The following is a 25,507-nucleotide window of genomic DNA, read 5'->3' on the forward strand; positions in this document are numbered from 1 at the left end:
CACTCCTCATATCAATGCATGAACGAATCAAGATCACTTCGTTTGTAGCACCTTACAACAAATTGTAACAACTACAGAGTGGGTCACATCCGATAGTGTTACCAGAATAAGGCACATAACCTTATTCATATACTATAGATCATTTTGGCTATTTACTCAAACTTGATCCATCTTTATGTCTCCACATAAAATTCAAGTATTCATATAATAGCCATGGATCTAAGTTTATGGGGTTTAATTTTTACGAATGCAATTTTATAAAATTCAATAACAACTTTATTGAAGAAATGTTGAATAACATCTTTATTGATAATAGAAAATGTTTAACTTTACAAACGGCAAGTTTTAGAACATACAACCCAACACCACCGAGATTTACATAAAAATTTAACTTTTTCTAGCTTATAGATTGCTTTAGGTTTTCTCCGTGAAATCTTAGTTAACAACTAGATTTTATCAATTTTTCGAATATCATGTAATATTTCCAAATTTTATATCAAAATTTACATAATTTTCCAAATCTTTCAGTCCAAAGATTAAATTTTGCCAAATTTTGTAAGATTTTGGAGATATAAAGAAGGGATTTCTACATAAAAAGACTCATATTACGTTAAAGTCTTGAACATTTCATTTTATACAAAAAAAAAAAAAAAAACTATTGATCTCCCTATTTTCACTAATATCAGTGACTATTTACAATTAAGCTCTCACCTATGTTATATATATATTATTCTCTCTCCGTCATGCACATGCATATTCTCTCTCCCCCATGCTTCAAGGCCATTTCTTCCTCCTCTCTTTTTTTTCCTTCCGGCAGTGTGAGTTACAGGTGGGAGACGGATGGTGTGGGACGATCCGGTGACGGGGCGAGCACGAGATGGTAGGAAGGCGATGGCAAACTCAGAGCGAACAAATGACGATGACGGATTTAGAGCAAATGAACGCAATGGCGGATTCTGAGTAAATGAATGGCGACGGCGGACTCAGAGCAAATGAACGGCAACGAGGAACTCAGAGTAAATGAACGATGACAGCGGACTCAGAGCAAACGAATGGTAGACCCGATTCAACTTTTAGTTTTATTTTTTCCAATTATATATATATATTTTGATATATACGTACTTTTCTTTTTCGCTTATATTGGAAGTTTGATATGTATTGTAGTATATGTATTCTTTTATTTGATATAAACAAAAGTATTTTTTTTTTTTATTTAGACTTCATGTATTGTGATATATATACTGTGGTGTAAATGAAATTTATAAAGATTTATATATTGTTGTATATTTCATATATTGGTTTATATTGTGATTTATGTCAAATATTGAGTCAATCTCTAATTTATAAATTATAGTATATTTCATATTGGTTAGAATATTTTTAAATACATAACAAAATATTTAAGATATATTTAAAATAAACATGAATCTGTAAAAAAATTTCTAAGGTATATTTAAAATAACTCAAAAAAGCCAATACATTGATACGTGAAAACCAACGTAAATAGAAAAAAAAACCATTAAATACATTTTTTTCCAAATTGAAAATAGAAAAAAATTACAATAAATGTATTTTCTCTCCTAATTGATAAATGAGAAAAACTATATTAAATGCATTTTCTCTCTCTATAATAAATGTATTTTCTCTACCCAACATTAAAGTAGGTCGAAAATAAGAAAAAATATATAAAAATTGGATATAATAGATGAAAAATGGTATAATTGTCCAAAATTAACCTTAAAAGTCAACTTTGAAAAAATTCAAATTTGAAGACATTTTTGAAATATAGGGTTTTCTTTAGACCTTATGTGTAGAAACCTCTATAAAGAATCTCGGTATTATCTCAATTAACATTTACATTCTATATATTTGGGCTTTCTCTGTGAAATCTCAGGTAGATTAACACAAAGATTCTTTATATTTTGTTCTCTTTTTTTTTTTTTTGGGTGCAAAATTTGATCTTTACAATCTTTAAAAATCATAGTACACTTAGTATGAAAAATCATAATTGGTAAATTCATTTGAAAATTTGAATATTCATATAATTGTGGAAACAAAAATTAGGATAAAGTTTTGATATAAAATTTGGTAAAAATAATCAAATTTAAAAAAAAAAATTGCAAAGATATAAGAAGATTATATAATACTTGAAAAAATCAGCAAAATCTCAATATTAATATTGCATGAATTTCATCAAGAAAGCCCAAAACAATCGATAAGATAGAAAAAGTTAAATTTTTATGTAAATCTCGATAGTCGAGCTCGATCAAAATAAACTGAGAAAAATTAGTTTAACGAGTTTTCAAAAAACGTGCTAGTTTTGAAAAGTGAAACTTAGAAAAAGCTATTTATGACAATTACCCTATTTTTTCTTAATCTAAATTTGATTTATTCGGGTGCCTAGTATAGTTTAGATGAAATATTACAAATATAGAAATTGAAATATAAGATAACGTAAATATGAGAATATATTTAAATTTGGGTTAAATTATAAATTTGGTTATTGTGATATGATAAAACCTCGTAAATAGTTCCTACGGTTTGATAAAATTCTCATAAATAATCATTCTAAATATAAGAATTATTTATGAAACTTTTACCAAATGATAAGAACTAAATCCTAATTATAAATCATAAGGAATACATTCTAGCTTTTTCACATCATATAGACCAAATTTGTAATTTAACATTAAATCTATAATTAATACATTGAATCAAGATATTCGGCAATTATGATTTTTATGACCATAGTCGATCAATATTAAGATTACTATCAATAGACATGAATTAGTAAAAATCACAAATAACATTTTCAGAAATATTTCATTATTGTGTTGTAAAAATTCCAACTTACAACTTTTGAGAAGATGGAGATATATCTCAATTACCGAATTAAATCATGTACATATATACATTTGCATAAAATACATACTCAAGTATTATTTTTGCAGTACAATAACTCGATCCTTGACCTCTAAAAAAAAGACCATATCAATTATCGTTGAACTAAACTCATTTAAACATATTTTGATGTATTTTTAAAAACAAAGTTGCACTTTTAAACATTCCTTTGAAACCATGATTAAACATCTCGTGGCATCAGATGCGAAACCGAATTTAGGTGTACTTGAAATACATTTTCAAGTGTTTAATTTAAAAAGTAAGTCATTTTGAAAGAAATTAGAGTGTTTGACTACCACTCAAAATAGCTTTTAAATATATTTTAATAAAAAATGTGTAAATAAAAATAATTTTTTTTAAAAAATATTTTTTTCAAGTGAATCCAAACGAACTCTTAGAAACAAGTAAAACATAATTTATAGACCAATATGAATATAATCCAAAGAGTAAACTTTAAGGGGGCATTTGGGACAAAAATTATCATCAAAATATAATAACCACCTCTGACTACCGTAAAAATTTCATCATTTGTTACAGTATTTATTATTTAGTACAATTTTATTATTTTACATTCATATTATTTACTACATTGTTTACTATTTTCTTCTCAAACTAAAATAGTTTACACTTCAACCACTTATGCTATTATAACCCAAACTAAACTATAATAATCTAGGACTATAATAACTAACTCATTGCCCCGAATACCCCCATCTCCACATTCACTCATTATGATAAGCGGGGATTCAAAGAAATTTCACCCCATATTCATGTATATTTCTCTTGCTGTAAAAAAAAAAAAAAGTCTCTCTCTTTTGAAAAATCGTAGATACGATTTTTATTGGGTATTTTCAAATCAAATAAAATGAAACAACTTATTTGCAATATCATTATCCATCAGAAATAACTGTTAAATAAGTAAAATGCTTAAAAATTCATCGAAACATGTTCGATTTCAAAATGCAAGAAAACTGTTTGAATGTTGTTAGTTTTTTAGATATTCGATTTCAACGATTTAAAAATTGAAAGGCGAATGAGATGAAAGACAAAAATTGGGTAACATCATTTTCTTTTTGAAATTTCAATATTATAATTTTCCAGCCCTACTCCTATGTGGGAAAACATGCAATAGAGAGACTAAAATCCTCAAATATAACTACAACAGTTCTCCCAATAAGGACACAGAATCTCGAATCACTTTTGGTTTTTCCATCCTCAAGACCCCCCTGCTTCAATTCTCCAACAAGAAGACTGTGCACCCAACTGTTGGCGAACGGAGTCATTATTGGCCAAAACCCTCTGAAATCCCCAGAAAGAAGTAGATCAGATTCATGTTGGCAATATAGAAATTTGAAGGATGGAGCTTGATCAAAATATTTTGGCTAACTGGGGAGTAGCCTTGACGATCTGGATTCTCTGGTAATCATGATAGCTTTAGTTCAAATGAATGGCTGGGGTCGATAAACGGAGAAGCCTAGCCAATATCCGTAAAGTCAGGGTTTATGTCGAGACCTGAAATCAATCCTGGGATATAATTATCGGGGATCATCTCTAGACTCCCTGGTTCTTGTGGGAATGGATACTCATCCATGTCATATGGAAATGAATAATCTGTAAGAATTGGTGAGCTGAGGGAATATAAGTTATGGATATCCTCCTGGACAAGTGATCGCATCTGATGGTCAGCAATCAAGTGGTGGGAACTTTCTCCATGGTCCGGTCCTGTTTTCCTATGCTTGGATTTTGCAGATTTAGAAGAGTCGGTGACTCCCAGCTTATGCTTTCCAAGCGACTGTGATTTTGAAACAGAGCGAGACTTGAGATCGTTTATTGGGAATACAGATGATGCCCATCCGTGGAAATCATCCTTACAAGCTCTGGCAGCATCCCTGAGAAATTGAGAACACAAATTCTTTGTCAGGGATTTCAAGCCTATTCATAAGCTTGCTTTTGACATTGTTTTAATATGAGATTTCATTGACGCTTCTAGGAATAATCCATCCCATGTCATCTCTTGATTCTTTTCAAGTCTTTATAGGGTGCAGTCCATAACAGACTTGAAAAGAAAAATCAGGTCCAAGGTGGAGAGAAAAATGAACCCAAGATATGCCACCTAAAAAATATACTTGACGTACTATCAAATTTTTTGTTTACAAAAAAAAGGAAAATATGTGAATAATCCAGTACAAGACTGGACCTTTCCAGTTGAAGATCAAGTTATGAGCGTAACTGGATACCTGAAGTGATCCTAATTCCTAGTTAGCCAGAAAGATGGATTGGAGTGAACTTTAAAAAAACATAGAAATGGGGGTGACATCAGATCTTATAGTCCTAATTAATTAGTAATTCTACATGTGGTAGAAGAGACAATCTTCAAAGTACAAGTGTATTAACCAATCTCTGACATCATTGCAATACAACACCCCAAAGGAGGAATCAGGCATATACATGTCATAACTTCACAATATATGCTGAAAGACTTGGAAAGAGAGAGGATCATACCTGAAACGTGTTTCTGCAACTTTTGTTCGCTTTCGGGCACCAGAAGATTCACATGTATCCAGGTTGACCAAGGGCAAGTAAACTGAATCAGATACTATTAAGTCAACCGAAGATGGAAATGGCACGTTAAGATCATCCTCTCCCTGAAACTCAAGTGTTAACTCCAACTGCTCTGTAGTGACTGATGCACGTTCCCCATGATAGGATTGGGACTTTTTATCATCCGTCCCCGTAGAACAAGCATCATTAAGTGCAGCAGCTAGTAACTTGAAGTTGTGTCCTGTGTTGCCAAATTTCAACTTACCTGTTGTTTCCCTCCCAAAATACCGAGTAATGTGGTTACCAGTTGTAAAATACCTTGCACCAGAATAGAAACCATTCCAAGAAAGTGAAGAATCTAAACGATTTCCACGTATTCTAGCCTTCCACACAGATGAGAGCAGGGCAGTGAAGTGCTTCTGAAGTAGGTACTCTCGGTCAGGCTGCTCAGCAGCTAAATCTAACAGTACTCGAATATTTTCCTGAAATAAAAGATACTGATCACTGAGAATTCTTTTATCACAAATATCAAAAAGCTCAGAGCGCACACAAATATTCTTAAGAAATATGACACGCAAGAGTAACACAAAATACTAATCCTAAAGAACTGCAAGAATAAGTCGGCTACATACTCAAACTTGATGAACCCAAAGAAGAGAACAAATAATTGCAGGCACAACCATAACTATCAAAATTTTGCATATTAATTCAAAGCATCCATCAAATCATTAGCTAACCTCCGTGACTTTGAGAAGAGCTTTTCCAGAGCTAGCATTTGTGATCTTCTCACTATTTGGATTATCTGGAGCAGATATAACATACCTTTGTATGAGTTCCCTATACCTCTCACAACAATGAACAGGATGACGGTATCTCCCTCTATAAAACCCACCAGCAGTCATACTGTACAAGGTTGAACTAATCATGCTCCAATGTGTACCATATTCGTGTACCATCGCACACAGTATTGCATCCTCTTGTGGCAACCAAAAGTCAGGGGAAGGAACACAATCCCTTGACCAAATATTCCCCTTTTTTAGTTTCTCTGGTTTTATCATCAGAACTCGCTTAACTGGCATGGAAGTAATAGATATTTTCCCTCCCATTCTACTACGGCTAACTAATTTATATTCAAGATCAACACCATTCTCCCGTGGTTTTACTTCTGTAGCTTCATCATATTGCACACCTGACACATTGGGATGTTGATCTAGTGGGAAATTATCTACAATATTTTTCTTCAACTTCTTAGATTTTTTCTTCAGAGACTTTCCTGACTCGCTGTCCAGACTAACTTCAGCCCTTTTACGTTTTTTCTGTAAGTTTGACTGAGCTGATAAAGGTTCAAGAACATCTTCACTACATATATCTTCATCATCTGAAGACAAGAAGTCCACCGATGCTTCTTTTTTCACTGCTTTCAGCTCAGAAGAAAGAGAGGCCTTTTTCAGAGATTTGAACTTGGCTTTCTTTGATTTCTTTTTAGCCTTCGGTTTTAGTTCACTATGTGTTGTATTCCTGCAAGGAAAACAGGAGTTGAACTGATTAAGAACTCTAAATTTAAAAAATAAAAAGCACAAACCATGTGATACAAAATCCACATCGTCAAGGCTATTGATCCCCAAACTCTGGTCCTTGTGACCATATCTCCCTGTAAGATTCTGTTGTTCCATAGTCATATTTTTATCCGCATGGAAAAACAATGAGTGTATATGGTAAAATATTGATATAAAATTAAATTTAGCATAACTAATCAACTTAAATGCTTCTGGATTTGGTAGTAATTTAACATTCAAAAAATTGTTTCACCTTGTAAGATCACAATTTTCAGCCTCCTCTGCTTCTTTCCGCTTAGCTTCAAATTCCAAATCCTCCATCAACTGTGTAATAAAAGTTAAAAATAAAGGTACTAAGTATATGAGATGAAACACTACTTTTTTTCTTTTGGTTGAGAAAAATTAAATTGATTCTCATGATGAAATTATGCAAAAAGATAGGGACATCATTTCAACGGGCAGAATATTTGCTTCGAACCTGATGTTGTGCCAAGGCCTCAACTTGCTGTCTATATGCTTCAGTTGCAAATTCAGCATCCCAACCTGTTGAACACAGAAATTCATGGAGATACAGCATTAATCATTTTTAAAAGAAACCAAAAGTAATCATATATGAGTATTACATGAGATATAAAGGCCAAAATTTTAAAATGTACAAAGACGTATTCAAATATACAACAGTTTTAACAAAAGAAGGATGGATTGGTATCTCATATTTTCTACTGAGTCTATATGTAAAATGCATATAAATTATTCTATTAAAAAAAATCTTTATAACGGTGAAAAGAAGAATTTTGCAATTAACTGAATTACAATTATATCCTCCAAACTTTCTTGGTTCAAATGGAGGCCAACATCCTCCCCCATAACTGACCATTCACATGATGATGATGCTTAACGTTCAAAACATGGTGACCAGAAAAAATTATTTAAGAGAGAAAATACAGCAAAATTACTATTATCATCACAAGACAACATGGCAACAATGTACATACTTTCATATAAAAGAGGTTCCTCGTCTTCATCAATCTCAGCTTCCATCTCCTCTTTATACTTCTCAAGACGATCCAGTTCCCATTCTGTCTCCTCAAACTGAACATCAGACTCCACAGCCGCTTTGTCATGTATAGGGTCCCACAGTTCCAGAAAACGTATTGCATACCGATCAATTGGTCGCAGTTGGTCATCAATGGACGAAATGGTTTGTCCAGTTGCAGCAGCTGCAGCCGCCATTTGCTTGACATCTGCCAGCATGTCAACATCGTCTTCTTTGCTAGCTACAATTACAGCTCTCTCTTCATTGAGATCATCAGCTCCATGTATCATTGTCTCATTATCTCTGTTTGACATAATCATGCCGCTGGTTTGATCCCCACCTTCATCAAGCTTCATTTCATCGTCATTCATAAACTCATCATCTTCCATCCTTCCAATCACTTCTTCGGTAAATTCCTGATTATCCACAGCTTCTTCTTCTTCAACTTTCTTCAAAGCCATATAATCAGCTTCATCTTCTACAATCTTTAAAGCAGCCTCCACATCTGCATTAGATACAGAAACCTCATTTGTATCGGTGCAATGATTTTTTTCCTTTTGCATATTTTTAATGGCAAGAGACCTGTGACCGGAGAACAACTCCATAGGATCAAGCTTCTGGAAGAATTCAGTGTTGTAACTACCACTTTGAATAACAAGATTGTCAAGAGCACGCTTCTGATTTGCCTTCCTTAAAATATTCTCTTCGATGGTGCTTTCACTAATCAAACGATATATATGAACTTCACGCGTCTGTCCTATGCGGTGACAGCGATCTTGAGCTTGTTGATCCATAGCAGGGTTCCAATCACTGTCGTAAAAAATAACAGTATCTGCACCAACAAGATTGATACCCACACCCCCACTTCGAGTTGATAAAATGAAAAGAAAAATTTTAGGATTGGTGTTAAATCGTTGCATTAATGTCTGTCTCTCTTCAGGCTGAGTGGATCCATCCAGACGCATGTAAGTGTAACCATACAGATTGATGAAAGCCTCCAAAATATCAAGCATCTTTGTCATTTGAGTGAATATTAATGCTCGGTGACCTTCAGATTTTAGTTTCCTGAGTAGAATAGCAAGTTCCTGCAATTTGCCACAGTCAAATTGTATTAGCCTTCTGTCTGGGAAATACACTTGCCTCCGAATAATTGCAGACCTGATTGGAGTTAAAAGGGGAAACAGGAATCGGGAGCAGTTTTGCTCATAAGATGGATGCAGAAACACGTCAGAATGGCTTTTACTGGACCAGCACAGGGGAAATGGGGCCCTTGCTGCTGGAATTGCAAAGGTGAAACTTTCAACTAGGCCCATCATCATCTGGAAACGTTCCACTGGTGAAAGGACAATGTCGGCAATTTTTGAGGAATAACAATAGGATGAGGGATTCGACTTCTCATGGCATATGTCATAAACAGGATGCCTAATTGTCACTAAATCCCTAAGGGACGTGGAATAAATTGGCTTTTTGTCACATCTCAAGGAATTCCACCAGGCTATAGCTTCTGCTCTCTCCATTGCCTGCCTTACTCTTTCCTCCATGATTGCATTTTGAATGTCTGCAAAAATACTTGATCCATGCAATCTCTTCCGATATCTAAATCCAGATCCAATTTCCTCAGATTTATTCACATTGGTAGAACCCTTAATTAAACTTGATGGAGTAGCAATAGCTCTCACTTCATCTCTCTCCCATGAAGTCATGCTAAAGTCTAGATGAGTGAATAAAAATCCTAAACCCTTAAGGTCAACTCTAGAAAACAGGCCAGGTGATAACGCAGAACATACAGATGAACTCAACTGCATGACTATACCCACCATATCAAAAGAACTGATGATCGGACGACCCTCAAACAAATCAGGATGATTACAAACTTTTCTAAGTTGCATAATAACATTAATCATACTAAAGAAATTGCCACTGGCAAGAGTAGCTTGTGTTTCTGAACTAGCAATATAGTCTTCATATAATTGACGCTGCCTTCTTGACAATCTACAGTTTATGACATGCTCATGTTTCTTTGGCAGCTGCTTCTCTACATCTCTTTTCAGCCGACGGAGTATAAAGGGGCGCAGAACATTGTGCAGACGATCAAGAACTTCCTTATTCACTTTTTCTTGCCCCTCTACCATTCCAGAAATTGGATTGCAAAACCAATCCTTGAATTCTTGATGAGACTGAAAAATGTGGGGCATCAAAAAGTGCATCAAGGACCAGAGCTCCATCAGATCATTTTGGAGGGGGGTACCAGTTAATAAAATTCGTCTTTTGGAATTGAAGTTCAGGAGAGTTTGCCATCTTTGTGACTTCCAATTTTTAATTAGATGAGCTTCATCTAGTATTAGATACTTCCACTTTTTGCGTTTGAAAACTTTAGAATCTTGGATAACCAACCTGTAAGTCGTTATACATATATGAAATGAGTTTGGCTTCATCCACCCTTGCCTCTTAACCTTGCGCTCTTTCGCACTTCCAAAGTAAGTTAAAATTTTGAAAGCAGGACACCACTTTAGAAATTCAGTCTCCCAATTAAGCATGACACTTGTTGGGACCACAATAAGATGGGGACCCCATATTCCCTTTTCACAAGCAAGATGAGCAAGCAAAGCAATGGTCATGATTGTCTTCCCAAGCCCCATCTCATCAGCAAGAATCCCATTCAGTCTTTTCTCATACATAGTCACAAGCCAATCCAAGCCAATATGTTGATATTCGCGTAAGGAATGCTTAAGAAGGAAAGGGAATTTTGTACGCACTTTAGTTGTGGAGAATGTGTTCCCAGTTGGTTGGGCAGATCTTGCTGCAGCTGCAGCATCGAAAATTATGTCCTCGCTCTCTCTTTCTTCAGAATTATCTAAGGGTCCTTTCCTCTCTGGAGGTGAGCTTGCAGAGTGAGATTTACTGGGGTCAATATTATCGTCCACACAGAAATCAAGCTGCATTGGCTCAATTCCTTCATGAGATGGAGAATCCATAAGGCAAGGGGATTTTGTACGCACTTTAGTTGTGGAGAGCGTGTTCCCAGGTGGTTGAGCAGATCTTGCTGCAGCATCTAAAATTCCATCCCCACTCTCCCTTTCTTCAGAATTTTCCAAGGATCCTTTCCTCTCTGGAGGTGAACTTCCAGATGAATGAGATTTACCGGGGTCAATATTTTCATGCACACAGACATCAAGGCCCATTGGCTCAATTTCTTCATGAGATGGAGAATCCATAAAATCGTCTGAACAAGCGGAGGTATCTTCAGCTTCATAATCTGAATCGTAATCATTATAGTGATCCTGCAAATAAGATTGAGATTACAACAGACACATGTTTATTGCTCCTACCAGGGAAGAAAAAGAGGAAGAAAAAAAAAAGAGAGAGACACAAGTAAGAAATAATTTAGAAACAAATTAAGTTCCAAAACCTACCTTTCCATACCTTGCAAGTAGTTCTTCTATAGGTATTTCACTCTCATTTTGCAGCATTAAAATCTGCACACACACGCACACACATAAAGGGAAAAGAAAAAGAAATAGATACAGAAGATATGAAAAGCAAAAGGAATTGCAACCATAACGACATCTCGTTAGAATGAAAAACTCTCAAATGTCTCGAGAAGACATAAGTTGCTCATTACCTCATCCTTGGCATTGTTTGAATCCACTTTGTCCAGTTTCTCCTCCTCCGATAAAGTCGTTTCATCATCCTAGATACAGATCGAGTGAAACAAAAATTTCAATGGAAAATTAGAATTTTACATCAATCAAGAATGATAACACATACAACCACTTGGTCTGCATCACCTGTACCTAAACATCTTGAAATTTCAAAAGATCTTCCTTTTCCAAGTTTATGAGATATTAGACCCAAGACTACATCATACTACGCTTCCAATGTTATAGAAAAGCCAAGACAAGACAAAACAAAACAAACAACTGATGGAGGCGAAGAGTCTAATGAAGTCCCACAAGTCTTCAAGTAAGAACTTTTTTTTAAAAATAAAAATAAAAAATGGAAACGAGCCTCTTCATTAAGATAATGAAATGAGACAATACAAACTAAGAGTAACAATACAATGAAGAGACAAAACTAAAGCCTAAGGATCAACAAGTGCACAAGGACATCTCAACTAGGTTGACACCTCCTTAGCACTCTCATCATTTCCAATACAATCAAGACAATCCAAAAACTAGGTTTCAGGAATAAATAGGATCTGATACAAGCAATATAAGATCAGAAACGAAACAGTACAAAGCTCATAAACTAAAACTAGACGACTACAACAAAGTACCTGCATTAAAAGACAATTCTAACATAATATACTATAGAGGAGAGAAGATGAAGGCCTTCCAATTGAGACTAATGTCTTGGATGGAGAAGTTTTCGAAAGCTTTGGCAAGGGAGCACCATGAAGAAGCGTCGAGCCGAGCAATCTCGAAGCGGATCATCCAAGGTGAAGCTTTATCATGTAATACACATTGATTTCTTTCAAACCACAGTTCTGCTAGCAAAGCTTTCACTGCATTGGTCCAAATCAACCTTGGTTTTTCTTTAAACGTGGGACCAATAAGCAGCTGCTCTACATTATCCTTGAATATATTACCAGAACTCCAACTAATATTGAAACATTCAAATAAGAGATGCCAACAGTTTTCAACATAGCTGCAATTGAAGAACAAATGCAGTAGGTCCTCCGAATCTGCCAAGGAAAGGGGACAAACCTGTGGAGAAAGGCTGTGAGTGGGAAGCTTCAATTGCATTACAGCTGCACAATTGAGAAGACCATTAAGCCTTATCCAAATTGTGATATTAATCCTCCTGGGACTTTTAGTTTTCCATAGTGCAGTTTCCAAACTTTTGACAATAGGGGAAGCTTTGGAGAGATGATTTACAAGGGATCTGACCGTGAAAATTCCATTATTTTCTAGCTCCCGACTTCGTTTATCAGCAATTTGTGTAATTGTTTTTGCTGAAACAATGCCAATGAGAGTTTGAAAATCTTCACACTCTTCCTCTTTTAACAACCTTCTGAAATTGATGGACCAAGAAGCTATTGAGGAGTCCCAAAATTCGAATACAGCACCATTAGGATTCAGGGATATTCTATAAAGTCTTGGAAAGAGATCCTTTAGGGGTAATAATATCCGCCCAAGGGTTGTGCCAAAATGCTATTCTTCTTCCGTTTCCTAATTTGTAAGAAGCCAAAGAATCGACTTTTAACCAAGTGTTTGAAATGCTAATCCAAGGACTATGAGACTGCAATTTGACATTGGTGTGCCACCCAAACAAGCTTCTTCCATGTACACTTTTCACAACTTGGTTCCATAGCGCATTTTCTTCAAACAAAAATCTCCATCCCCATTTAACTAACAGGGCTAAATTTTTTATTTTTAGGCCACCAAGACCAAGGCCACCATCCGTTTGAGATCTAGAGACATAATCCCATTTGACTAAGTGATTTAGTTTGCCCCCTTTATGTCCTTCCCAAAAGAAATTCCTTAATAGCCGTTCCACAATTAGGGCTACCTTTTCCGGCATCAAGAAAATTGACATATAATTAGGGAAATGAGAAAGGATGGACTTACATAGAATGCCTAGGAAAGGTCTGATTGAGGGCTGAACCAGCAAGCCAATAGTCTGTCCAAAATGCAGTGGAGGAACCATCGCCAATCTCACACTGTATATTTCCATAGATGAGGTCCGTTTGTTGTAGGATGTATTTCCAAGGGCTTTAGGTTGATATTCTTTTGTGTTCTGCAGCCTTGAGATCAAAATGGTGTGATATATATTTGGCTTTGATAAGCATCCTCCAAAGGGTCTCTTTTTCCATATGAAAACGCCAGATCCATTTGCCAAGGAGCGCTTTGTTTTGTTGTTTAATATCAGTGATCCCCAATCCCCCTTCATCCAGTGATTTCTTCAGTTTGTCCCATTTTAATAAATGAGATAATTTGCTATCCTTGTGACCCGACCAAAGAAAGTTTCTAAAACATTTGTCAATGGCATCAATGATTTTCACAGGGGCACGGTAGAGGGATAAGTAGTAGACAGGTAGATTAGATAGGGTTGCTTTCAGAAGGGTCAGTCTGCCTCCTTTTGAAAGGAAATTGTGTTGCCAAGAATGAAGTCTCTTGTCAATTTTGTCTAAAATTGGCTGCCAAAAGGTAACTGTTGTTGGTTTTCCATAAAGGGGCAGACCTAAATATGTGGTAGGCCATATCCCAATCTTACAATCAAATTTATTGGCAATAGAGACCACTCAATCATCCTCGCAATTGATGCCCAGAAATTCAAATTTTTGCCTATTGATGTTGAAACCAGAAGCATATTCAAAAAGAATGATTAAATTGAAGGGGTTTTGGATAATCCTCTCATTGCTGATGGAGAAAGGTAGAGTGTCATCAGCAAAAAGGAGGTGATTGATGTTGTGACGCAAGTTTGGGATAGTGTGTCTGCTAATAAAACCTTTTGTATCCACCAAAGTCAGGATTTTGCTAAGACTATCCATGATGATAATGAACAAAAAGGGGGATAATGGGTCACCTAGTCTAAGGCCCCTAGTTGCTTTGAATTTCCCCCTAGGTTTGCCATTTATAATGATGGAGAAGTTTGTGGTAGATATGCAACCTTTGATCCATTGTAAAACCATTTGCAATTAACAATTCATCAAGGAAATCCCAATCCACCTTGTCAAAAGCTTTCTCAATGTCGAGCTTGATGGCCACCCCTTTTATTTCCTTTGCATGCCATTCTTCGATGATTTCGTTAGCAATCAATGCATCTAGAATTTGCCTACCTTCCACAAAGGCTGATTGGTGGATCATGATAGTAGATAGAAGGCTTTTTTTAGGCGATTTAATAGAAACCTGAGCAATAATCTTGTATAGGCCCATAGTGAGGCTGATAGGTCGATAATCTCCCACCTTCTTGGCATCAACTTTCTTAGGGATAAGGCAAATATAAGTTTCATTCACGTTGGCATTGATGATTCCATTCTCAAAAAAATCTTGGAACACTCTAATTAAATCAGTTTTTAGAGTGTTCCACGATTTTTTAAAGAATTCTGATGTGTAACCATCGGGCCCCAGAGTTCTGTTAGTGCCTAGAGCCTTGATTGCTGTCCAGATCTCAAGTTCTGTAAAGGGGGCCTCCAAGAAATTTGCTTGTTCCTGGCTGATAGGATCCCATTCCAAAGGATAAGCAATAATTCGATTACCTGGTTTTCTGGTGAAGAGATTTCTGTAAAAAGAGATGAATTCAGCCTCTATATCGGTGTCCTTAACCAAACATAAGTTCTGGCCATTGAGTATGTTTGTGATACAGTTTTTCCTCTTTTTTGTGGCAGCAAGTTTATGATAAAAGGATGTGTTTTCATCTCCATTGATCAGCCAATTTGTTTTGCACTTTCGCCTCCACTTTAATTCCTCATTTGCGTTAAGGGAGAGGAACTGATTTCTAATCCAAAGTCTTCTATCAGCAAGATCACATGTTATGGGACCAGTTTCTGATTTCTAGTCAATGGAGGCCAATTCCTTTAGTAGAGAAGCTTTCTGTCTTTCAATGATGCCAAAAGTGGATATATTCCATGCTTTGATCGCCAACTTAAGATTCTTTAGCTTTTGGTTAAAGCCATGGCCAGGATGCCCAATTAATGGGTGGCTGTTCCACCATGAGTCAACAGAAGGGAGGAAGTCTTTGTGATTTAACCACATATTTTCAAATCTGAAAGGTGTAGGACCCCAATTTTGGTTGCCAAGGGTTAATAGACCCTCTATCTTCCTTTAATTTCATTTATTCAATGAAATATTTCTTCTTAGAAAAGTACCCTTTTTTCCAAGACACTAATCTCTTCCTAACCTTATCCACCACCAGATCCGAAAGAACAATTGCCCTGGGATTACTCCTAAGAGGAAGGCCAAGATAGGAAGAGGGAAGCATCCCAACCTCACACCTTACCAACTCTGACCATCTCTTAAGTTTCTCCTCCTCACAATTGATCCCCATAATGCTACACTTCTCCCTATTGATTTTCAAACCCAAAGCGTGTCATCTGCAAATTGTAGGTGCGAAAGAATCACTCTTTCCTCCCCCACCTCAACACACTTCCTCACCAAACTACTCATAACATCCACCACAAGCAAGAAAAGGAAATGAGATAGAGGGTCTCCTTGCCTAAGGCCTCTCGTGGCCACCACTTTACCTCTAGGACTAGCATTTATAAGAAAAGAGAAAGTCACATTTCCCAGGCAGCCCCACATCCACATTCTCCATTTATAATCGAAGCCCTTCTTTTCCAACACTTTGGAAGTCTCAATCCACATGATCGTAGGCTTTCTCGAAGTCAATCTTAAATAACACTCCCTCTTTCTTTTTTTGCCTATACTCCTCTATAGCTTTGTTAGCCACAAAACTTGATCCAAAATCTGCCTCTCAACTATAAAAGCACCTTGCGTTTCAGAGATTGGCCACCACTTTACCTCTAGGACTAGCATTTATAAGAAAAGAGAAAGTCACATTTCCCAGGCAACCCCACATCCACATTCTCCATTTATAATCGAAGCCCTTCTTTTCCAACACTTTGTCTAGGAAGTCTCAATCTACATGATCATAGGCTTTCTCGAAGTCAATCTTAAATAACACTCCCTCTTTCTTTTTTTGCCTATACTCCTCTATAGCTTTGTTAGCCACAAAACTTGATCCAAAATCTGCCTCTCAACTATAAAAGCACCTTGCGTTTCAGAGATTGTCAACGGAAGCACCCTTCTCAAGTAATTAGCCAACACTTTTGCAATAATCTTATACACACTTGTAAATAAGTTGATCGGTCTAAAACCCTTTACCCTAGCCACGTTATCCCATTTAGGAATGAGACAAATGTGACTGAAAAAGAATTCAAGACCTTGAACAGATCCGCTTTGACCAGATCCTAGTTTTCTTGATAGAAAGCTAAAGAAAATCCATCGGGCCCTAGGGTCTTTAGATCTATCGCTAGTAAAAACACCCTACTTGATTTCTTCCATAGAGAAGGGAACTGTCAACCCCTCCCTTTTCCTAGGAGAGATTGAATTCCAATCAATCCCCAATGAACGGTTTAGGAGTAACCTCCGACCCATAGATACTCGCAAAGAAAGATATAACCTCCTCCTCGACATCTAAGTCCTCCCTGATAGTCTCACCAAAATCCTTAACCAAGGAACCGATAACATTCCTACCGATAATATTCCTACTCTTCCTACCACTAGCTATCATGTGGAAGAAAGCAGTGTTACAATCGCCATTTTAAGCCCAAGCCACTTTCATCTTTTGCCTCCAAGAACTGGACTCCTTTCTAAACACCTCGGCAAATTGACATTTGCAGGACTCTCTTTCTACCTTCAAGGCTTCCTCCAATAGACCATCCATCTCCAACTCGTCAACCTCTTTTATTCTAGCCAACAGTTCTCTTTTCTTCACCCTATTGTCTCCAAACACTTCTCTGTTCCAAACCTTTAGTTCCCCTTTTTTAACACCTTCAACCTACTTCCAAATCTGAACCCTTCCCACTTCCCCCGAACGGGAGAGTTCCACCAGGAGGACTACGCCCCCACTTCTGAAAACCCGAGGAAAGAATGATAGGCGAGTGATCTGATGTAACCCTTGGACCAACCACCTGTCATATCTCCCCAAATAACTCAATCCTAAATACCGTATAGTAGGTTGAAGATGGCTAAGTTCAGTTAGAACCAAACCAATATGCTTAACTGAACAAAGCCTACTAAGTGCAGGTTGGTTTAGTTCAATATGATTCGTTGATTAGTTCAATTTTTTTCACTCTTAATAACGACAATGCCCACCTACTCACGTTCACCTAATGCTACAAAGGAAATCTCTGTAGAAAAAATCACCATAACCATTACTCTAAAAGGATAAGGTTCTAAATTCTTATTTTCCAAATTGCCAAATTTGATCCCTCTTTGCAAACGAGACTAAATATTGGTTTATAACCAACCAAATGGTCGTCAACCCTTCCTACATAAATTAAATCATTTGATTGAAGGGTGAATAAAATTAGAAAGAACTTCACGCAAAACTCTTATGAGACACCAAATTACTCCTTCAACAAACGTAAGGTCAGGTTACAAGATTCAACAAATTTATGTGCATTTATTAGCCATGCAAGAGAGGCATCTTTCTTAAATGAAGAAACAAAATTGAAGATAGCATGGCAAAAGGTAAACTTTGACGCTGTTATATCAAGTAGTTTGAATCCATATATCAAACGATTCATACCTTTTCTTCTCCACCAGCAAAATCATAGTCACCATCTTCCTACATAGAGACAATGGTGCAAAAATAAGTAAACAAACCAAGTTTCCATGAGCCCATCAACACCAATACTAACCCATTCACAAATTAGTATACCCATGGAAAGAGAACATATTCACATAAAATTAATAGGTAGTGCAGTCTTTCTTTCTTCTTCTTCTTTTTTTTAATAACAACTAACCAAACTATCTTCTTCTTTTTTTTTTTTTTTTCTGGAAAGGATAAAATAACCAATATATACCAAACTTTCGTCGAGTAAAAATGAAAGAATACACGGTTATGCCCAAAAAAGGGCAGCCTAGTAAGGCCTCTTTTTTTTTTCTTATTAATAATAATAATTTTCATTGAGCAAAATAAAAGAATACAAGGATATACAAAAAAATAAGTCTAACTAGAGAAAGGGGCTCCAGCTATACAAGACCTCTAAATCAAGTAAGATATAGCTATGAGCATAATTACAGGAAAGCTTTGTAACTGTAGCCCACAGAGAAACATGTAATCTAGTGAGTGACCAGACATCAAAAGGATTAAGCTCCTTCCCCCTAGTTGGGCGTGCAAGAAGTAAATGGTTTTATCAAGTTTAAAACTATACCTTCTGCCAATCCACAATCTAAGCATCAAGGAACAATAAATTTTGATCTTAAATGGTCACTATGATCGCTGTTAAAGAGCTTCTAGAAACTAATTCCAACCGTTGAGAAGTTGAATTTTTATATCAAACATGGAGCAGCAGAAAAAGAAAGGAAATAATGTACAGAAAATAATTATCCAAGGTTTCTTAGCTTTGAAATCACTTCGAGGAACCCTACTAGCATTCCCATCAGTTTTTTAGTTTGCTTCTTTAGTTGTAGAACTAATAACAAGACTCCAGGTGCTAAAATTACTAAGAATTTGCATATACAGTCAGTAGATAAGTAATATTAAAAAAGAACCCTCATTGGACCAAAAACTAAAACCTGCTACAATTGAAGCCTGGAATTTGCACGTATTAGACCTACAATACAGTAGCTGCATGCTGAAGTTTTGCAAGCTCCAGACAAATAGTTATAGCAACCATATCATAATAACAACATGAGCATTAACCTTCTTATTCTTTTTGAAAGAGAGCTTTCATCGAGAACACAAAAGTATATAAACGGCATACAAGAAGACAAATCCAACCAAATGATCCAATACAATCTACTAAAAAAAAAGATTTTCAGAGATTGAACCCATCATTTAAATAACGAATGCATATGCACAACAAGAAAGAATCTACTTTTATTTTCTAAAAAGGAAAAGAAAAAGTAAAAACAGAACGAAAAAGTAAAAACAGAACGAAAAACAGAACGAAACAAAAAACAAAACAAAACAATTGTCTTACATGTTCTTCACTGAAATCATAAAATGCATCGTCCTTGGGAAACTCCATGGGTAGCATAGACAAATTTTTTGTTTCACGAGTCTCTCTTTTTGTATGGTCTTTTACACTTGATGATTCCCCATTGCTTTCATTCTGAAATGATAGAATACATATTAGCGTGAAGGATTTAAATTACTCTGAGCTTTGAACGCAAATCAGATACACATACAACTTACACAACGACGACCGGCGAAACTAAGTGAGCCAATTTCATGAACCTTATGTGACATAGAACACTCATTCCCTTTTCCTGGAGCATATATCTCAACAATTCAGTCTAACATATTCCACAAATTAACATGGATGAAATTAGTGGCATCTTGTCCTTACCATGATCTTCTAATTCTGTCTCTTCCGCTCCTCCAGTACTTGCTTCAGGGCTAACTTCTAAATCATCTGAATCAATTAGACATTTTCTTAAGCTAATAATTTGCACAAACTAGACTCTATAAGTTGGCCAGCTCTACAATGTCTACCACTTACTAACATACATATAAGGAGGGTATATTAAGAATGACAGTGCATTAAGAAATAATGACTACACACATAGATAAAGAATTCTCAATAAACAAACAACCAAGGATATCCATTTATAAAGCCTTTATGACCTTGATTACTAAAGAGGTAAGAAGGCATAAGAGAGTGTATGAGACTTGATATAGCCCATAATTGTTCTCAATGAAAGAAACAATGGCATTAAATACACAGGGGGTCTATAAAAAGTGTTAAAAGATAAAAAATAGAGAACACTAGGTTTACGTGGAAAACCCTAAAATAGGGAGAAAAAACCACGATAGAGAGTCTCTTTTATTATTTTTAACAGACAATTAAAGTTACAATGGAAGTCATATTTATAGGCTCTAGCAAGCCCTAAAATAAAAAAGGAAATAAACCTAGGGTAAAATAAAATACTAAAATGCCCTTGGGGCTATAAACTATCAACAAAGCCCCTTATTTCCAACAAAAAGAAATGGGAAGCAGAGGAATCTCCCAACCTTTTTTTTTCCCTTTTTTCAACATGTATTCCTTTTTCATTATAATTATATTAATGTGATTCTTTTTTTGTTATAAAATAATAATAATAAATTACCTGCCCAGGAATCTGCAAAAACAAATCAGCCCCAAACTAAATCAGCCCCAAACTTATTAACCCACTAATCAGAAACCAACCTGGCCTGTCAAATGTATGATTAAAAGAGAAGAAGAAGATAATGGTTGGCCATGCACCTTTCTCTCCTCTATATCTTTTTAGAAGCTCTTCAAGAGGAAGATCCACTTCATTTTGCAAAGCTTCCAATTCTTCTTGCCTTTCTTCTTCAGTTATTAGAGCTTCATCTTCATCTATTGTCTGCTCATTATCTTCCTAAAACATTTGTGAGAAAACATATTACTTGAAGAAAATTGAGATTGAAAGTAGCAAAAAATAAAAGAGCTCATAGTATGTAAAGCAAAAGGTGTTGATGTAGGAACATAATCTTTTGTTAGTTATTTAAGTTTAGCTGTATTTTCCTTTTAAGTTTGATTGTATAACCAGTTACCTACTAAACTAATCACCTTTAGTGTATTGTAACCGGCTGCCACCCTATATAAAGGGCTGCTTTGTATCATTTGAGACAATTGAATAAGTTTTGAGGTATTTTTCTTCACTTGTGTGTGCAACAGGTGTCAAACACTATTGACATCAGAGATTACTAATGAAACCTCCAACAGATCTCCAAGCCAGAATACTATAACGTACAATGAATATCAAGAAATATTATCCAAACAAATTGAAATTAAGGCATGCAAAACACTCAAATGTAGGAGTTAAATAAAAAGAAATTATGTTGTTGCCAGGGATGAATCTAGTGGTGTTAGGTCCAAAATTTTAAGAACTAGGGGGGAAAATTATGCCCCACCCAATTGTTGAGCAAGAAACTTTATATGGATTTTGAATCAAGCCAAAGAAATCGTTCTTTTTCTCCAAAAGGCGGATTGAGGAGGAACTCCTTGATCATAGCTCTGATATCTTTATGAAAAACACTCTTCATACCAAAAATCATGTGACAATTGAAAATAGTGCATCTGACAACAAATCTCTGATACAACAAAGTTAATATTAAATATTAATACCATGGAGAAAGGGAAAATGGACTTACTGATTCATCTTCTGATCGTACATCGAATTCTTCATCAAAGTCCACAGAATCTGACTCATGTTCTGTGAAATATATTCTCAATTATTTCAACTTAAAAACTATACCATTGTTATGAGGTAATCTCAAACATAGAATATCACAATTTTCAGCATACCAACATTTAACTCTGTAGGTTCAACAGCTTCACTTTCATCAATCTCTTGGGAGTGAACATTGTGTGGCTCATGTGTAGAATTCACCTGAGATGGTTTATAAGTTTCCACAAGATTTTCTGCCAGCATCGTTGAGTACCTAAAGTTGCAAGATCATATTTCACCTCATTATGTTGCAATGCACGAGGTTAAGGATTAAAAAGATTGTGTACATAATGCATCCAAAATCATCCCCTCTCCCAACATCAAAGCCCAAGCCTAGCAGTCAAATCAAATCAGGCACCTTTCAGTTTGCCCTAAAAGAAACTCGAGATGTTTGTCAAGTGCCTTTTTCTTTTTCTCGTCAAGCTCCATTTGATGCTTGTAAAGCACCTGAAATAAAAAAATTGATCATTTCCAATTCTGAAGAAAATAAAAAAAATTTATCATCTCATCCAAAGGAAAACATGGGATATGAGAAAATAGCATTATATCAATGAACTTGCCAGCTTTTCTATTTTCATCCAGAACTTCTTTACATCCTTTGAAATATTGAGAGCAAGTTTTCTTAACCGTTGCTCCTCTTCCTGTGCAAAATAGAAAACCGTACATTAAGGATTATGATCCCAAGAATAACATTAACACTAGGGACTGTTTGAAAGTAGTGTTCAAATATAATTTTCTGTGTTTAGAAATTAAAAAACAGATTATTCTTAATAAAGAAAAATTGTTTAGCATGATGGATATCTGTCGCCAAGGACAAGACTAACAAATAATTTTATGAACAATTATTCAATTTTAAAAGTAATAGAAAACAGCTTTTAAAAAATAAATCAAGAGATACACCAAGAAACTCCTAGATTTTTTTTGTTCATTCCCAGGCCATTGTTATTTTGTTTGAAAACCAACAAAAAGATTTCCATGCTTTCTATTAGAGGTTATTCGGAACCTTCAACTTCCTTTCTTCCCTTGTGGCTTGGTCTATCATGCCTTTGCTAGCTCTTAGAGCAACCCTTTTCGCCTGAGCTAATTTCCATTTCCGCTCAGACTCAAAATCCTGCAAATAATCAACTTACTTGTATGAATGGAAGAATAGAAAATTTATCCAAAAATTCAAACTTTGAATCACTAGCCATCCTTATATAAAAAATTCAAAAGTGATGGAGTGAAATGCATGTAGTTAAAATTATTCAAACCAGAAAGGAGCTAAATTTTAGATTGACGACTTAGCCATTCACCTTCGATAGCCAAACCATCTCTTCTAAGACATGATCCCAATGTGTTTTAGGTCGGTTAGGTTCTCTTGAAGCTTCAAGTGCCTGAAATACCATAGAAACATCATAACATCAGAAGTAGACAAAGAAACTGCAAGAATTGCTTAAGAGTCTTGGAGAACTCCGCTTCAAAACCTAGCCGCCCACCATCCATCGTGTGTAAGCATGAATATCCATGCGAGTGTGTGAAAAAGGTAGTTAGATGGATGGATTGAAGGGAAAAGATGCAAACCAAGCAGCTTCCATAAGTAATCTCAATGCTCTTTCCTCAAAGAGGTATAATACCTTTTGGCGCTTAGCTCTTGTCTCATGGTCAAGTTTAGACCTGGGACCTTTAGATGCCATGGCTTTTTCTATATTTATAATATGCTGGCTACACAACTAAAGAACCCTGCAAATTATATGACAACATGTGAATATCAATTCAAAATTGGCTGAAATTATTTATTGTAGCCAAAAAGATGAAAAGATTTAGTTCTTCAATTGCTTAGCAAAATAATTCATCCAATCCAAAAACCTCAGAGCACAAAACAGATATATACACATTTCAATAAATCTTTCCTGAAGGGAACAAAAAAAATCCAATGCTGAACAATGCACTGGTTATGATTCGACCCATTATGGCAGCATTGATATTTTAAAATCATATGGGATGAATCTTAAATATTGCTTGAACCTCGGGCTCAATATTATCAACTCATCAATTGTTCTAGTGCATGTTAATGAGAAGTGACGACATGCTCTGATATCACTTCGAGTCTAGATGACTAAAAGACTTAGCATGTTCCATATAGGGAAGCAACCAAAATAGTTCCAAACCTAACGATTTTCTCTGCACCTCTCTACCCGCCATAGTGGATAACTGTAAGTTCGTTTGTCTCTAAAACCCACTTCATTTTGTTCCCAAAAGATAAAAAAAACAGAGAAAAAGAATTTTTCAGCTCAAGCTAAAGAATCTTTTTTTTCCTCCACGTTCAAATCAAAAAGAAGAAAAAGAAAAAGAAAAAGAAAAAGGACCAGAATTGCGTACGTTCATTTCTTTAGCTCTACTCCCACTATTTCTTCGCAACCAGACAAAGCTCCAATCACATGAAAACCAAAACAAAGAATCTACCATGTCCGTAGAACCTGCTTCTTCACCGAGAATGTACTAAATGTCCGAAACTACAAACGAAAATCAGACACCAAGAACAAGAAAATGCAAGTTCCAGAGTAAATAACGAAGTAGAAGATGGAGGGACCTGACGCGGTCGTTTTCGACGGGAAGAGTAGGGTTGTTGCAGACAACAATCAACGTAACGAAGATCCGATGAACGTGACTCCCAGATCCAAATGAGTGAATTCTCTCCAGAGTTCAGAGGATCACAAATTGTTCCTTGTTCGGCGACTCCACTTAAATCGTCTCCGCCGGCGGCGACGGCGGTAGTTGTGGATAAAACCCTCGATCAACGGTCAGTGATCTACCGAAGTATAATCCGACGGCAGGAAAGTGAGAGGAACATGTGAGAGGCAGAATTCGGAATTCTGAAATTTTTTGTTTTCTTCAGTATAGAAACCATAAATTTTTAACCCCCCAAATAATATAATAAAGACCGACCAACGCTTTTATCCTTTTCCCTATGTATAGTATTGTATAACATAACTATATATTTTATATATAGGATTTTCTTTCTTTTAAATACATAATGAAACTTTTTTTAAATATAGAGAAATGAACGAGAAATAATAAAATTTTACTGTCTATTTATAATAGACTATTATTTGTGTCCATTTGTATCATAATAGATACAAATAGTAGTCTATCACATATAGACTGTGATATTTGGCTATTTATAAATATTATCAGCAATTTTGTCATTAAAAATATATTTTTTCAGTTGAAAAGAAAAAATGATTTTTTTCACTTCTTATTTTTATATTTAAAAGTTATCTTTATAGCCAAAAGTGAACATAGCTCTCAATTGGCGCGTGAATATTTTAGCCCCAAAAAAAATTATGCAAAAGTATTTTTAGATTTGACATTTAAGATGAATAGTATCTCAACTAGAGATATCCAATTTCCCCACGGGGACGGGGCCCGTCCCGAATGAGGTGGGGATTCCCCGATTAGATGGGGAATGGAGGAGGGAGTGGGGAAAAAAATCCCCGTGAGCTAAACGGGGACGGGGACGGGGAATGCATTCCCCGTTCCTACCCTCGACCCCGACCCCGCCCCGATTAGTTTTTACATATCTATTT

The 25,507-nt window shown here is 35.7% G+C and overlaps 1 protein-coding gene across 4 annotated transcripts; it reads right to left on the reverse strand.

Annotated features, from left to right (window-relative positions):
* Nucleotides 1-3,953: 3,953 nt before the first annotated feature.
* Nucleotides 3,954-24,894, reverse strand: PIE1 (SNF2 domain-containing protein / helicase domain-containing protein). Of its 4 annotated transcripts, none has more exons than XM_039048117.2 (22): nt 24,511-24,894; nt 24,300-24,419; nt 23,555-23,660; nt 23,234-23,314; nt 22,945-23,052; nt 22,502-22,582; nt 22,300-22,388; nt 22,019-22,155; nt 21,865-21,926; nt 20,954-21,089; nt 20,057-20,122; nt 19,903-19,976; nt 19,688-19,819; nt 18,289-18,327; nt 11,657-11,725; nt 11,448-11,510; nt 7,994-11,315; nt 7,477-7,541; nt 7,252-7,322; nt 6,180-6,960; nt 5,404-5,924; nt 3,954-4,790 (listed from the first exon to the last, which is right to left on the reverse strand). In XM_039048117.2, the coding sequence occupies exons 3-22, from the start codon at nt 23,612-23,614 to the stop codon at nt 4,376-4,378; spliced, it is 6,372 nt and encodes a 2,123-aa protein (XP_038904045.1). In that variant the 5' UTR covers nt 23,615-23,660; nt 24,300-24,419; nt 24,511-24,894; the 3' UTR covers nt 3,954-4,375. The 4 variants fall into 4 exon arrangements, with proteins under 4 accessions (XP_038904045.1, XP_038904046.1, XP_038904049.1 ...); XM_039048118.2 differs by having other exon boundaries at nt 24,300-24,433; nt 24,511-24,846; XM_039048121.2 differs by lacking the exon at nt 24,300-24,419 and having other exon boundaries at nt 24,511-24,863.
* Between the last annotated feature and the right edge of the window lie 613 nt (nt 24,895-25,507).

Source organism: Benincasa hispida, chromosome 11 (assembly GCF_027475165.1).
Source record: "Benincasa hispida cultivar pf3 chromosome 11, pf3_genome.v1.1, whole genome shotgun sequence".
NCBI lineage: Eukaryota > Viridiplantae > Streptophyta > Magnoliopsida > Cucurbitales > Cucurbitaceae > Benincasa > Benincasa hispida.